This window comes from Lonchura striata, chromosome 1 (assembly GCF_046129695.1).
Source record: "Lonchura striata isolate bLonStr1 chromosome 1, bLonStr1.mat, whole genome shotgun sequence".
Taxonomy (NCBI): Eukaryota; Metazoa; Chordata; class Aves; order Passeriformes; family Estrildidae; genus Lonchura; species Lonchura striata.
The window spans coordinates 24,041,279-24,057,122 of record NC_134603.1 but is presented as its reverse complement, the minus strand read 5'-3'; the positions used below and the strand labels follow the sequence as shown (position 1 = coordinate 24,057,122).

At 36.6% G+C, this 15,844-nt stretch overlaps 1 protein-coding gene across 1 annotated transcript in view; it reads left to right on the top strand.

Moving 5' to 3' along the window:
* The window catches only part of DPY19L4 (dpy-19 like 4), a 32,064-nt gene that overhangs the window by 2,426 nt on the left and 13,794 nt on the right, over positions 1-15,844 (top strand). Inside the window, exons 2-13 of the mRNA XM_021543221.3 lie at positions 1,228-1,335; positions 2,291-2,415; positions 3,116-3,206; positions 4,910-5,031; positions 5,887-6,032; positions 7,702-7,825; positions 8,354-8,488; positions 9,704-9,835; positions 9,925-10,023; positions 11,201-11,274; positions 13,048-13,206; positions 14,834-14,953. Coding sequence (XP_021398896.2) covers positions 1,228-1,335; positions 2,291-2,415; positions 3,116-3,206; positions 4,910-5,031; positions 5,887-6,032; positions 7,702-7,825; positions 8,354-8,488; positions 9,704-9,835; positions 9,925-10,023; positions 11,201-11,274; positions 13,048-13,206; positions 14,834-14,953 — 1,435 coding nt within the window. The remainder of the gene's footprint in view (positions 1-1,227; positions 1,336-2,290; positions 2,416-3,115; positions 3,207-4,909; positions 5,032-5,886; positions 6,033-7,701; positions 7,826-8,353; positions 8,489-9,703; positions 9,836-9,924; positions 10,024-11,200; positions 11,275-13,047; positions 13,207-14,833; positions 14,954-15,844) is intronic.

Genomic DNA, 15,844 nt, shown 5'->3' with positions numbered 1-15,844 from the left:
TTTAGAATCTTTCCAGTTCTCATCTTATTTAAGAAGGTAGACATTTTCTGCTCATTCTGTGAAGAATGTTACCATTGAGATCTTGGTTTGCTCAGAATGATTTATAATTTGCTCTGTTAACACACTGGTGTCCTGACACAGGCAGACATCTCTTTAACCATTTATATTTCTATCTCTAGTTTCTAACTTCTAGATTTAATAGCTGGGAATTAAAGGTAGACTGAATTAGAATTGAAGTAATTAATATACAACCAGAGTACTTAAAAGCTTTGTTCTGGGGTGTGAAGATTGACACTTCAAGTTTGAAGTTGGATGGGTTTATGAAGGAGCTTATTTTAAGTCCAGAGGAATATTGGTGGCTGCAAAATTTCAAGCAATGTTGGACAGTAGGTCAAACAAGAGAGCTAAAAGTTATGGAATGTGAATTACAGTTAAACCTTTTCATTACATTTCCAGAATGACGTAAATGTTGTGGAGTGTCTTTAATATAGGAATTATAAAATACTTTTTGCAATGAGTCTTTTTGTATTCAGAGACCTGCAGTCTGTGAATTAGCATCATTGCCTTTCAGACTGTAAAATAAATGGACCAGGACTTCAAACTGCTGCTGCTCACAAAAAAGTGAACAGAAGCCCTTGGTCTTGTGATGTGATCCATGTGGCTGAGCAAACTGGGCTTTTAAATTATGTTAGACTAAATATTCGTAAATCAGCTTAGTTTGAGTAGATCCAAAAGCAGGAAAAAAGTGATATTGCATTTACTTTATAAAAGCCTCTGCCATGTAAATAATAGGCATCTCAATTTAAAAGTAGTGGACTAGCCCAATTTCTGTATTACACTGCTATAGCAGCATAAAACCAGGATAAGAAATTGGCACCAGTTTCTCCCAGTGTCTGCATCAACTTATCTAAACTACTGATTTCCTTCATTTGTGTTCACCAAATGGAATAAACCAGTTAGCTTCCAGTTTGGGTTCTGGGTAATCCCAGAGAATAGTCTCAAGAGAATACTGTTGTTTTTCTAAGGAGTAACATAAGAATTGATTCCTGTAGTGTTATATTGTTATTTTAGTTGGGCATATGACATACTTTAATTGAGTCTTTGTCAAATATATCTTCCGTGGGATTTAATCAGTAGCAGTAATTGGCTGCTACCTGCTGCTGTGTGGATTTCCCAGTGTGATTTTATGTATTGTGTTGCAGTAACTTTTTAAAAAAATGTCTTCAGGGGCAGCAGACCTGCGACAGAGAAAGAAACAAAACTGCACAGAATCTGACAAAATGGCTCCAGAGGAGAGAAACAAAGAAAATTCAAAGCTGGGAAGGTCGCCAAAATGTAAGCTACAGAATTTTTAGCTGACTTTTGATTGTTTTTTTCATTATTCTCTTACATTTTATGGGAAGATATATGTAGCACAGTAATTTGTAACAGACTGACTTAGAATTAGGTTTTTGTATATTTCAAGGGAAAACAGGCATGCACACTGGAGTTCTTTAATAATGACATTTTATGCGTTGGAGAGTGAAATGGTAGTCTTGGGCTGTTTCAGGCTTGGGGAGGTAGAGGCAGGGGAGTTAAGAAATTTACTGTTACTATTTGCATACAAATAAATATTTTTATTGTTCCTGGAATGATCTTCTGGTTGGAAGCTGATACATATGAAGTAATGGTACTGAAACAAGAGCAAACAAAAAGTCCTTACAGTTTTTCAAGAAACAGAACTAAAATGAGGCATAATTTTAGGCAAGTGCTCACTAAGCTACCAAAAGCTTTTATGTTAAAAGTACATACTAACTCAAGGGAGCTACAGGTGAAGTAGACACCCTTTGAATGAGTTCAGTAAAATTCAGATTTGTTCATTCTTATATTCAAAAAGAGAATGGAAAATAGAATGTCTCAGATGTTAGATGTGGTATGCCACCTCTTTCTGTTAATGTTTTTAAGAAGTTTTAGGAGTTTTGGGTAGAATCTAGAGTTTGCTGTATTTATCTGGAAAGAGGCTTTTCCTTCTTGATATTCATTTGAAAACAAAGCTTGCTGGAGAAAATTTGTAGTGTAGTGTATTGAGTATTTTGTCTGAAGGTCCTGTGAAGCAATGATAACAGCTGGGAAAGAAAACTACAGGACAGAAGTAACAAACCAGTTTTCAGTGTATCTGTGCTACTGATGGTATGATAATTCTCATGCCAGTAAGTTTGCTTGCTGTTCAGAAATAAGAGTCATGTGTAGGATGTACTGTTTTTTTCTCAATCCTCTGGACTATTTTAGCTTTTCCACTGTTCATTTTCAGATATGTTAATCCAGCGTTTTGCAAAGCTTTTCTTTGGCTGTCTCGCAGCAGTCACCAGTGGAATGATGTATGCTGTGTACCTCTCTACATATCATGAACGGAAATTCTGGTTTTCCAGCAGGCAGGTAAAGATAAACTACTGAAACAAAAGCCAAATTGTGTCCTTGAAATCAAATCTGATCCATGTCATGTTGAAACTACTTGCAGTCCTGTGTCCTTCTACTGAGGCTTCTGTCTTTGAAACAGCTCCTTTTTTTTTTTTTGTCTTCTTTATTTTCTTTTTTTTTTCTCCTGCTAACAGTTGTTGTGGCTTGTCATGCTTTTGTATGTTTTTCCATGCCACCCATTATCCTTAAAATACCTTTCTAAAATATGAAAAAATACCTGAAGCATACTGGGATTGCAGAAGCTAATCAACAGGAATATGTGTTGCGCTTTTTGGGATGGGTTTTTTTTTGTGTTTGTTTTTGGATTTTGGGGGTTATTTTGTGTTTTTTGGTTGGTTGGTTTGGTTTTGCTTTCTTAAGAATTCCATTATTAAGTGGAGTATAGAAAGTTGAATGACATTTGGGTTTGTGAATATGAAAAGATCCTGTGGATTTTGTGACCTACAATGTGGATATGAGTTGCTCTGATTCTGTTTACTAAGTTACAGAGAGCAAAATGTACCTGATAGAAATGCTGTGAAGATCAATGCTTTGTGGAATATTTTGAAGACATACAGTGAAGTCATAACCATGTACTGTGTTACAAAACCAGTCTATCTGAAAATACCTTGTGTTCTCTGGAAAGAGATTGCAGGAGATTAATATATTTTTTTTCTAGGAACTTGAACGAGAAATTACATTTCAGGGTGACAGTGCCATTTATTACTCATTCTATAAAGAACTGCTAAAGGCTCCTTCCTTTGAAAGAGGTACAAAACTAATTTGTTTTATTAACTTTGAAAAGTCCTGTTCTCTTTGAAGACAGTAAAAACTCCTGCAGACTGGGGAGACTAATTTTATTCTCTTATGTAGGTGTATTGATCAGATTAATTAAAAGCCACATGCTGTCCTAACTTTTCAGTGCCTTTTCAAAAACATTATTTAACTATCCTGTATTCCAGCAGATTGTCTTTAATCAGTACTCTGGGCTAGGGTTAATATTACTCTTATTATGCCGTGTATTAAAGTTATCATTGGGTTTGCCTGTGTCACAAGAGTGAATTTTTCTGCCATGTAAATATAATTTATGTTGAATTTGGGAATGAGGGATGACGATTACTGTTTTCTATCCTCTGTCAGAAGATAGAACAGTTTCTGTCACAAGCTGATCTGCTCCATCTTGTCCCTGCCAGAAGTTTTTAATCTTGTCAGCTGTGATGAATAAATGCTGATGAGCACTGAGTGGTGGGGACAGAAAGGAATAGGAAGGAGAACAGACTGGGTGCCAATGATCTCTCCTTCCTTTGTGCTCCTGCTCTTTATACTGCGCTGGCTCTGGGGCTCACTGTCTCTGGGTCCCTAAACCAAAAGAAAACTAAAGCAGTGAAAAGAAGAAGAAGAACTTCCATGCTTGTTCAGGGGGTTCAGAATGCACTGCACTAGCGTGGGGCTGGAACTCAGAGAAGAGGATGAACTGCCCTATTTTGCAGTGGTCAGCCACTGAATTAGTTCAGTCCCTCTGTGAAACCTCACTGAAGCCAGTAAAACTAAACTTGGTGGTTAGTGGTTTTTTGGCTGAACAGTTTCCCAGCTGAAATGTAGCACATCAGCAATATCTGAGGTCTTTGGTACGGGAATATTGCCCATGCTGTGGGTGGATGGACTGCATGCCTCATGTAGGGATGCTGTCTCTGAAAACAGGTAGACTTGTGTCTACAAGGTATCACAAGGCATCCAGTCTTCAAGAGTGCATTACAGCTATGCTGAACCCAGTCCTGACAGACCTAGTTTGGCCTACAGAGAACCAGCTGCAGACCATACACCAAGACATGCTCAGAGCTGGAAGCAGTTGTCTGGTTTGAGTGTTGCATTGTTTTTGAGGCTTTTGTTCTCCCCCATATCTTAATTTGGATGATTTTTGCTCTTCCCTCTATTGTTCTAAGTATTCACAAGTCTTTTCTTTATGTATAACATTTTGGAATGATCTTGAATGATCCTTCAAGTATGGCAGCTTCAATTCCATCTTAACCCCATAGAAAGGTACATTGTGTTTGGCAAAGGATTCTTAGAAATCTCAGAAATGCAGAGTTGCAGAGCTGAAAGGGATGACATGGCCATCATGCCCGACATCCTTCTGGAGACAGGTTAGATCTTCCTGTGAAGGTGATCTATAGGCATGTAGTTCCAAGACTGCGTTCAGTGTGTTACTGAAAAGACTGTGCTTCAGATAATTAATTTTTGGCCTTCTATTTAAAGACTAGATTAAAAAAGGGTAATAACTTTCTAGCTAGATCAGTACGTAGAATGACATTTAACACAGAAACTTATCCTTTCTTTTAAACTAGGTGTGGTGAATCAGTCATTAGCTTTAATCATCAAATCATATTCCCCCTGCTTTTAAATACACTTTAGCCTCTTTTAGGAACAGCAGTAGTAACTGATTCCAGGAATAATTTTTTTTTTTTGTCTATAGGTGTTTATGAGTTGACACACAACAATAAGACAATATCACTGAAGACCATAAATGCTGTCCAGCAAATGACTTTGTACCCAGAGCTGATTGCCAGTGTTTTATATCAAGCATCTGGTAGTGAAGTATGTGCATTTCTCCTACTTTCTATACTTTCATTATGGTTGTCTCTGTGTGTGTGTGTGTGTCTGAGAATTCCTGTGTTGTATCCAATGAACACATACATTTTTTGGTGAATGAGTTGATCTAAAGCTCTCACCAGGTCCAAATTCTCCTCAATTCTGATCAGTCTCTGGCATAGGATTTTGGGGATTTAGCATTAAGCACTAACTTTTTCTGTTATTCTTTACTTCTACAGACTGCTTAGAAATGTCAGGAGTATCTGTGCTATCTATTAAAAAAATGAAAATTAGTTAACTCCTTTGGCGTACAAAAGTCTATTATAGTAGTACCTGTCTGCTCATTCTTATAGGGGAAAACACTTCTGTAGATTAACCTTTTGTCAGTTTCCACTCTACTCAGGCTTTGTTCTCCTTATGCTGCATACTTGTGTCCTGTCTCATGGTCTTTCCATTTTTATTATTTACTTATTTTGGAACCATTTTTGCCACATCTTTACTTCTTCAAGTTCTTCCCTTTTACAACTTCTTCTAGTAATCCTCTGAACATTATATCCCACTGCAGCATAGATTTATTAAATCTGACATATAGAGCGTTCAGGCTAAAGCAGATTCAAAAATCATGGCACTGGCAAGCTGAGTCCTGAAGTGTGTACTTAATTCATACTGCTTTGCTCTTCCCCATGTTTTATTTGAGCCACAAATAAAAGCATGCCCAGTACATTCCTAAAGTAGGAGGCGTCTCTTACCTGTTTGTAAAGCACCTAGCACATTGTTAGCAATAACAGATAGTAAATAGTAATAATTTCCAGCTTCAGTTCAGTTGCCACTATGTCTCTTCGTTTTTATTTGTAATTTCAGGAAGTTATTGAACCAGTGTATTTCTACATTGGTATAGTTTTTGGACTGCAGGGAATTTATGTGACTGCACTGTTTGTAACCAGTTGGGTTATGAGTGGGACTTGGCTGGCAGGAATGCTGACTGTAGCATGGTTCATTATTAACAGGTAAGAAAAACATCTTTATACAATTTAGTTTGTCAATAAGTAATTTTAAATTATTAGTGGATTGAAGTGATTTTAATTAGTGGATTGAAATGCTTTTATTAAGCTTTGTGTTCTCACTGTGAGAGCAAAATCTTATGGTGAATAGAAAACATTTCCAAGTTATTCCTTTATTCTTATGATGATTTTTTTAATGGAAAGGCCTCCTGTTGTCCAAACTATCCACGTTACCAGTTAAGATTGACTTTATGTATGTGTGTGAATACTCCTGTATTCACACACAGTTTCATTTTTCAAAAATATTCCTGAGAAGGTTTGATTTTGTGCTGATGAAGAGTGATGACAAATGTCCAAAACAGCTGTAAAACAGAACTGCACTCTCTGGCCAGCTCTAAATATTGTGACAGTTGTCCAGTGGCATAGAAAGAAATTATCAAGTGCATTTCTTTTTCTAAAGAATATTCGATTTTTTAATCTTCTTTTTATAGTGGATTTTTCTGCAAAATGGAATTTTCTTAGATTATATTAATATAAAGATATTTTTATCTTAAAACAATTCGCTTGGAATTCCCCTTCCCCTTATGAAGCACCACAATAATAGGGAGCCTCTTTTGGGCAGTGAAAACCTATGTTCATACTCTTGGTTTGTCACCATGGAGCTTGAGAGCACTTGAAATAAAAGAACTATGGAGCAAAATGTTAGAGATAAACCTTTAAATTTGAAGTGTTGGGAAGCATCTTCCAGGAGGGCGAAGTAATCATGATAGAATCTATGATTAGTAGCTGAAAATACTGTTCATCAAACTGGTGTGAACCATGAAAAGTAGGAAAAATAGTGAATAAATCTGTAATTTTTTTCAACAGTGAATAAGATTAAACAGTGTCGACAAAATGAAAGATTTAGTAGTTAAAAAAGCTCCGAATATGCCTCTGTAAGAGGCTTCAGAGGAAAAAATGAAAGGCAATGCTTTTAAATACCTAAATGATAAAGGAACTTGAGGCTCCTTTTTAAAGGCATTGTAGACACAAAGCAGACTATGTACCTCTGAGACTGATGCCTTTGATCACATTTGAAAGCGTGGCTTGTGCTTCTGAGTCACTTAAGCGCTTTTAAAAACTTTCACCTACACCTCTAATTGTGTGAATACTGTCAAGTCATTCCATGAGAAAACCCTGCATGCTCCCCATCCGTCTTTAATATCTTGTTTTGCTGGGCAGAATTTTTCCCTGTAGACAAAATATTTCCTGCTGTGAGGGAGCACCAGTTTGTATCCTAAGTATGTTGTGCTCAACTACCTAAATCACTTGTTTAAAACATATTGTATGAGACCTGAAAGAAATCTTTTCCCTAAGCTATGAGCTGATTTTCATGGCAGGTCAGAAAAGGCTCAAGGCAGATGCTTTTTGGCTTCAGTCATATAAATGTCAGCTAACATGGATACCTGCTAAATAGATGAGTAAAGATTGGGCCTTCCATGCTGTTAATAAATTTGTGAAGTGTATCAGCAGCAAAATTGAGTCAGTGTTACTTTGCACCAAAATCAGGAAAATTTTACTTGCAAGGCCACATTTATAACTAGAAGTGATGTTTAGGCTTCCCTTGATATTTTTGTATAACAATATTTTTGTACAAAATATTTTAATATTTTTGTTTCTTTGTACTTTTTTCTAGGACAGACACAACAAGAATTGATTATTCCATACCATCAAGAGAAAATTGGGCTTTGCCGTATTTTGCATGCCAAGTAGCAGCTCTCACAGGCTATTTAAAAAAGAACCTAAACTGTTCTGCTGAGGTAAGGCAAAATTAGTTTCTTAATAAAGAGCTGTGGGTAAAACTGTGCTCTAGGTTAGTTACTTCTGCTATTGTTGCCCTTCTGGGCAGAAAACAGTAGAAGTTTTGTTTCTTCTTTTCAAAAGCTGGATTTTACCTAGGCATGGCTAAACAACTTATGCTCTACCTTGTTATGCCCCCAGGAGAGTTCAGAGAGAGCAGTGTGGTAATGGGCTGTGTGCTACTTGTTTTTGAATAAACCCAGGCAAAATTTTTCTCATGTAAACTGTTTTTCTTGAAGATGGCTGTTACTTTTTTACCCTGACTCTGTCTTTAAAATATTTCTTCTGATTGGCTTGAAATGTTTTTGAATATTTCAGTAGTTACTTTCTTCCATCTGCAAGTTAAGCACATCTGAAGTAGTATTTTAATTATTTCCTGAAACAATAATGAATTCCCATAGTTTATGTTTTAATGATCTCTCAGTTACTTGGTGACAGACATGTGTGGGTACAAAATTAATGTTTTTTCTTTTCTTTTTTCCTTCTAGAAGTTTTGTTATCTTTTGGTGAATGCCTCAACATATACCTTCATGATGATGTGGGAATACAGTCATTATCTCCTGTTTGTCCAGGCTGTTTCTCTTTTCCTGCTAGACAGTTTTGCCCTAGCACAGACCGAGAAGGTATTGGAACTTTTCAGCCTACTAATAGTTGGGGACTTACAGGCAGCGTCTGAGGTGCCTGCCATTCATACTGCTCAGGAGCTCCAGAGGGCTCAAGGCTGAGTGATGACTGTATTGCAGCCTGGGCCCAGCTGAAGTGTATGTGATATCAGAAGAATAAAATAACTTTAAACTGAGTCTCTTTTGGACTGCTGTGTTTAGGATAGAAGATAAACAAAGCTTCTGTGACCTGTAACATCCTTGGAGAGCTAAAAGAGTGATGAATGATATTCCTCCGTTTTGGCCTAGCTGCCTCTTTTCTTTCTCCTATTCACAGCAGGGTGGGCAGACCAAAGAACTGCTTTGTTGGCTCTGTGCAGTTAAAGGGCTCATTTTCACCCTCAGTGGCCTATCCTGCACTGCTTTGCCAGTAAATAGACTAGACAGATGTTGAAGGCAAATTGATTTTTCAATACAAGGAAGTACTTAAATATATTCTGCAAAATGGTTCTTAGAAATGTTGCAACAATAAGGTGTCTTTATTCTGCCTGTTACAGTTGTATATATGCTTCTTTGTACATACATGCTTTTTGGTTTTATTAGCTATCAAATGATATGCAATTTCTAATTCACCTCTTCTTTCAGTTTCTTTTTATTCTGTTCCTCAGCAGTGGGAAATGTTTGATCTATTGTCGTTCAAAGCAGAGTGTGTAAGGGAGAAAATGGGTGTTTTGGTAAAAGTCTGAAGAATCAAGCATCAAGGTTTATAACATCCGCTTATCAAGTAGTAAATAACAGCAACTATAGATAACAGTCTGAGTATTCATTCCTGAGACAGATTAGTGAACAAGTTATTATGAAGGCAAGGAAAGCACCTGTTTACATGTGAGCTCTGTCACAAATTGTATGTTCTTACTGCTGCTTTGTAGTTAATGCTTTATGCTGCATCACAGGGGGGTGTTACTGAATGGGTAGACCTGATAAAATACTCCTGTTTCTGGCATTTTTACAGAATTATAGTGAAGTAATTGTCCATTAGATACTGGGGCTGACCAGGATCATTTTCATGTGCAATGCTTTCCAGAGCCAAATGGTACCCTGCTAGATTCATGAGTCGAAGGATTGAGATCCATTAATCCCCTGATTAACAGAGGAAGTGAGCTATCTACTGGTCTAAAACCCAGGATTTATATTCACTGTAGTTTTATTTTATTGTTTATTTTTTTTCTTCAACAGGTGCACGAGGTATACAGAATCTACCTGTTTTCTGTCATCATGGGGTACCTTCTGCAGTTTGAAAATTCAGCCTTACTAGTGTCACCATTACTGAGTCTTGTGGTAGCTTTAATGCTCTCCAAATCCCTTCAGGTAAGTAGACTTTCTTCTAACCCTCAGTGTGGTTTTAAAATTTAAAGTGAACTCCAAAATGATACAGCATTCTTTAAATATTTTTGCAGATGAATATTAAAAAAAGCACATTTGCGTCAAGATTGCTGAAAGTAATGTATATTTATTTGGTACTTACAGTAGCAGTTACACTAAACTTCTTATTAAAGGTAAGATTCCTCTGAAAAAGTGATTTTAATTTCAGAATCTAAATGGAAAGTTGCAGATGTATCTTGAAAAAATCTTGTGAAGTGTTGTTTATCTTATTGATATGGCAGTTCATAGCTTAATTCATGGTTAATATGAGTGCTAAAAATTGAGACATTTTGTAGCAACTCAAACAGCTTGGTCTTGTTGGGGTTTTGGTCTTCTGGGTTGAAACAGTATAAAATACTCTTTAAAAGACATTTTATCTATGTTATAAATATGGGGTTTGTTATAATTTGAATGGCCTCTACAGACTAGACTGAATATTAAAACAGTATTCTTGTGCATGGTGACACAATAGCCAGGAGCAAGTTTGAGTGGTTTTAGGGTAGATATTAATTTTCAATTACATTTCCAGCAGAAGAACAAGAGGCTTTCACTTTGTGTAGGGGTCAGTTAGGAGTTGAGATTACACAATGGGATTTTAGCCTAGTCTTGTATTTTGATTAGCAATTCCCTCTTACTGGCCTTTTTACACATACTATTGTGCTTTTCTTCTATGTTTCCAACTCACCATGGTTGTGTTAATTAACAGTGCTAACTTAGAAGTAACAAAACTACTGAACCCTAGAAGGCTTGAAAGAGTGCTCACATGTAATTATTTTCCTGTGCCATTCAGAATGACTAACCTTGCTGTACCTCCAGGAAAATAAAATCTAACCTTGAAAAACATGAGTTAAATTACAGTTATGAGTAAGTTACAGAACTTTAGGCAGCTCAGACAGTCTGTGCGAAGATTACAAATGCTCATGACTTTTCAGCTGCAGTGCTATTTTCTAGTGGAGCCAAGCGCAGCACTCTTAGGCTTGCTTGGATGTAAGTCAGGATGTTTTTCATGATCCTTTCTACCGCTCTGTAGCCTTTTGACAACTTTTTGGCAGCTTTTCACTTGCCCTCCTGGTGTGGTATGGGAGTGGAATGAAGGTAATAATATTTTCAAGGAATCCCTAAATGTGGATTAATTGAAGTGAAGATTTACAATGCTATACCAGTACCTTAATTAGCACACTTAATCCATTTTGTTGGTTTTAACTAAATCTTGATTAGTTGATTTTTATCTGGCATTTTGTAATCTGAATGACTATGTGAAAACTGCTTCCAGCATTTTGTATGATTTTTCTCTGCTAAATTAATTTTCAGATGTTCATTCCTCATAAAGAAAATGAGCATTTGCTGAAGTTCATTGAAGTAAAACTTGGCTTAAACACAACTAAGTAAGTTTAAATAAACTCTTTACACCTCCCAGGTTATCCAAACTTTTGAAACTGCTCTAAGAAGTGTAACATTTCAGGGGCTTGTGAGAGTTTTATAGAGGAGCTAGGGAAATAATTATTTGTTGTCTGATTTTAAGATTGAAGTAAAAAAAAAAAAAATGCACATACAGAATTTACTTAGGGTCTTGAGGTTTCTGAGGCACTTCAGTATTTTTCATACCTTCGGGTGAAGGCACTTCATTGATTTTTGTTCTCTTGTGATGTTGAAGAGTGCAAACTTTCTGTATCCTGTCTGGTGTTTCTAATAAGACTTGAAAGCAAAGATAATAGGGTAAAGGTGGCAGTACGAGCTTTTTATAGCCTGGAAAAAAAGACTCTGGAAAGAGTCATGAACTATTGATACTACCTCAAAAGAGGCTTGGGTTGTGGGTACCCCCAATATTTCCTGTATGTCTTGGAAGAAATTAGGACAAGGGATATCTTCAAAGTCAGAGGGGATTGTGATTCTAAGAGAAAACATTACTATCTGTAAAAGAGTTGGATGTTGGACTGCAAGAAGATGTCATGGCAACAGATTTTCTGGAGAACTTCCAATGGAGTGTTAGTAAGGACTGACACACTCCTGGACCCAAGCCAAGACTTGCAATTCTGTACAGGAATTGGAATTCTCTCTGAAGAACTGCATCTCTCTTGCAAAAAACTACTTCACAGCCTTTCAGGGGAACAAGTGGAAAATGACATCACACCCAACTGAAACTGCTGGGGAACTTTTGGAGGACAAGATGTAGTGATGTTGAGACTACAATGTGTTACCACACACACATAAGTGTTTTGCAAGAAAACAAAGTACTCCTGGTCAGGATTTCGGATTATTCAGCTCCCAGGTATTAATGGATTCCCCTTTTTTTTTCCCCTGGGACCTTGCTAAATATCACTTTTCAGATTGTTGGACTGCAATGAAGCCAGAGATTGAGACAAACTGGGTGCCTTTACACCAAGAACACTGTGTAACTATGTATTGGAATTATGATTTGCAGAACAAGAGCTTCAAGATCTGTCTTTTAAGGCCAGCTGGGACATGCTCAGCTGTTAATCTTTAAACTGATTCTGTCTAATTGACTAGTTCTCTAGTCTTCACTTGAGAGAAGATGAAAATGGGGAGGAAAGCAAAACAAAGTAAGAATATGTTCACAGCACCACACGCTGCACCAGTTCCAGTTGGGAATACACACTGACAGTGCTTCTGGGCACAGTGTATTATCTTCCTGCTTGCTAACTGAGAAAGAAGAATGCAAAAGTGGTTTAAACTACAGAACTAGAATTTCAACATTAAGGATTTTATTCCTGGCAGTGTCTCAGGCTTCTTTGTGATCTCAGATGACCACTTTCCCTTCTTCATCTCCTTGTTTGGAATGAGGACAAGCATACATTCTTGAATCAATATCTCTAAAATCTTAATCCACCGTGACAAGATTCTTTTGGGCCCCATAATGGAGTTATGTGGGAGGTTGGGCTTTTGTGATAATAAAGGATTTGTAGTCTGGTCTCTTCAGATCACAGACTTTTTGGGAAGATAGACTTTTGACAGTTACTCTAAAGAGTATTTGCAAAGCAGTTTCAAATGATAAAAAGATAACTTCAAAGATTAATTTCAAGTAGTTTCCTATGATATGAATAGGTTAAACTGCAATTGTTTTGTGCTGGGTTGTTGGGTTTTTTCCTAATCTATGGGATATTGTTACTGTTTTTAATGGAATGTTTTTGCCTTACTAGGAATTTTACAATGAATTGGCTCCTTTGTCAAGAATCTCTTCAGGCACCCTCCCAAGACTTTTTTTTGCGACTAACACAATCATCACTGTTGCCTTTTTATATTTTAGTATTAATTATCTGCCTTTTTTCTGTAACTCAGGTCATTTTTAGGAGATTTTGGTAAGTAACTTGTTTATGTGAAAAATAAGTTAAAAATTAGAGGTTCCTGGATGCCTCAGCGAATGGTCATGATGTTTGTTGCTCCAAAGTTTGTTTTACCATTGAACTTGTCAGGGTGTGAGCACCAGTGGGAAGGCCCACCAGAGCCTCCTAAAGAGAAGTGCTTTAGTGAGGAGGTTCTTGAGCATCCCTCCTGTCAGTTCAGGGAGTTGTCATTGGTTTGTTTTTCCACAGGTGCAACTCCTGCTGAGCTCTGGCTAATGTCTGCTCATGTGTTTATCTCTTCTCACTGACAGAGAAAGATGTTTTATATGTAATTCTCCTTCCAACAGCAAAGTTATCTAATTGTTACTAGAATTTGTTTTTCTGTTTTGGATTTGGGGTTTTTGGTTTTTTTTTCAAGTTTACATGTTGAGAAAGATGAGATGGGTGGAGCTGAGAGGGCTTTGGATTTCTAATGCTTCACTGTTGGTATTTTAAAACACTTGTTTACTGTGATCAAGTCCACTAGCCCTTGCTGCTTGGAACAGAACTGAAGTAAAAGTTACTCAATTAGTTTTAGTTTCACAGTGATTCACAGTTCCCTTGAGAGAAGGGGTAGTGTAACTGTCTTTGTAATAATACCAACACTCTAGATCCTAGCATAACTTGTCTTGGAAACTCAGTGGTTAGGAAATTATCTCTTCCTGGTAGAGGATGAATGGTGTAACTTGTCAGATACTGGAACAAATTTCTTACTTGTCTGCAGCAAAAAATCAATAGGTTTATTTTAAGGATGAAGGCTTCTAACAGATAAAGATTATACTGCTATAAATGAAAATGTTTGTCAGGTTGGATGTGTGAGAGGATATTCAGAACAATGAGGCAAACTTCTTATTGTTTGCTAGTACTTGAATTAACTATTTAGTACTGTAAATGAGGAGTGACTACACTATGCAAAACACCTTTTTAAAGAAAAGCTTAAAATAAACCTTTTCCTCTGTCTTTTTTTCCTTTAATTTTTGAATCAGTTAATAATCTCAAAGATATATCTAATTTTCATAAGGAAGGTTATAAAAATGTAAACAGAAATCACATCATGGTAGAAGGAATTGTTATCTATTTTGTGCCTTGCTATCATGTTAGTAGAAAACCTTTCATTGCAAGACTTTGGCTATGATTTTTATTTATAATATTGTGACTAAAATCTACTTTTGTTACCTTTGTTGTACACACATTCCACACTGAATGTGGAGTGTGTGTACAACAGATTCCATAATTCTTTACCAAGCTAATGGTATGAAGGAACTTAAAATGCATGTTCAGCATGATTTGTCTAAATGTCTGTAGAGTGGACATGCTCTTAAATTAGACAGTCTCTTGTTGCTGAATTACCTTAAAGTAAGATTGGTCATAAGCAGTGATCCCAGTGTATTAATTGAGAGGCAGTGCTCCAGAGAGGTTGCAATCTAAAACAATGGGCAGTGGGTACTGATTGATCAAGTACAAAAAGCAAGTAAACAGTGCAATATTGTATCCTATGATATGGAATGATCTCAATGCACTGCTGACTTAAAAGTATTTTCATTGGCACCTTTTCCTGGGATAATATCTGAATTAAGTGATGTCTCATTTTCTCCAACTGCAGTGGTGAACCACTGAAAGAGACAGTTAAACTTGAGGATGGTCGAATTGGAGAGAGGCCAGAAATAGTTTATCATGTAATTCACACAATTTTGCTTGGTTGTCTAGCGATGTGTTTGGAAGGGTAAGTCTGATTTTGATGTATCTCTTTTGAAAGCAACAGAGTTCCGTACTGGACATGATGTGCTGTTTACCCTGTTGAAATCACCCTGTTTCAGAAATAATTTTGGCATATAGTGATAATACTTAGGAGTAGTCAAAGATACTTTTAATTATAAATTGGAAATGGTTATATGAACACTTGTGCTTAGTCTCTTTAAATATGTTTTCCGAGCTTTAATGCAGCCAAGATTCAAGACATTAATTGAATCACATTTTAACCACTTTCTTTGTGGTATTTAAGTGTAGAACTGTTCTGTAATTATTTTTAGCAAGAACTTGTGTAGTGTTTTGATGAACAGGATAGTGCTGGAATATTGGGACATGAAAGATTCCTTATCCATATTCTTGTGTGTAGGCTGCCATGAAGTGTATCTTTGCTTGACACGTTAAAGCAGTAGCAGAACTAATTTCAAAAGTATTGTGTTAGTCCTTAAAGCTAGAAAAGCTGATGTTTGGAAGATGTTACTGTTCTAATCTTGTTTCTCAGCTTAATCAGCTTGAAGATGTCAGGCTTGTGTTTGTTTTAGGCTCCTCATCCTAAAATCTAAATATTTACAAATATTGCTTAAAGTGAGCACACTGTTAGCTGTTAACTTTTGCTTTTCTAAGTTGACTAGTCTACCCTTAAGAGTTAATTAAGTATTTTCCTTTCCTTTCTTCAGGAAGTCCCTTATAGTACATTGTCTGTACAGCTTTGCCAAATAGCTGGTTTTTATCCCTTCTTGGCTGGAAAACCAGCCAAGTGACTTTACTATTCTCTTTGTTTTTCTTTCATCCTCCCCTGAACTCTGTGAAGGATTTTGTCATCTTGTACCTTGGATCTTGCTCCTCCATCTCACAGCAGATAATCAGC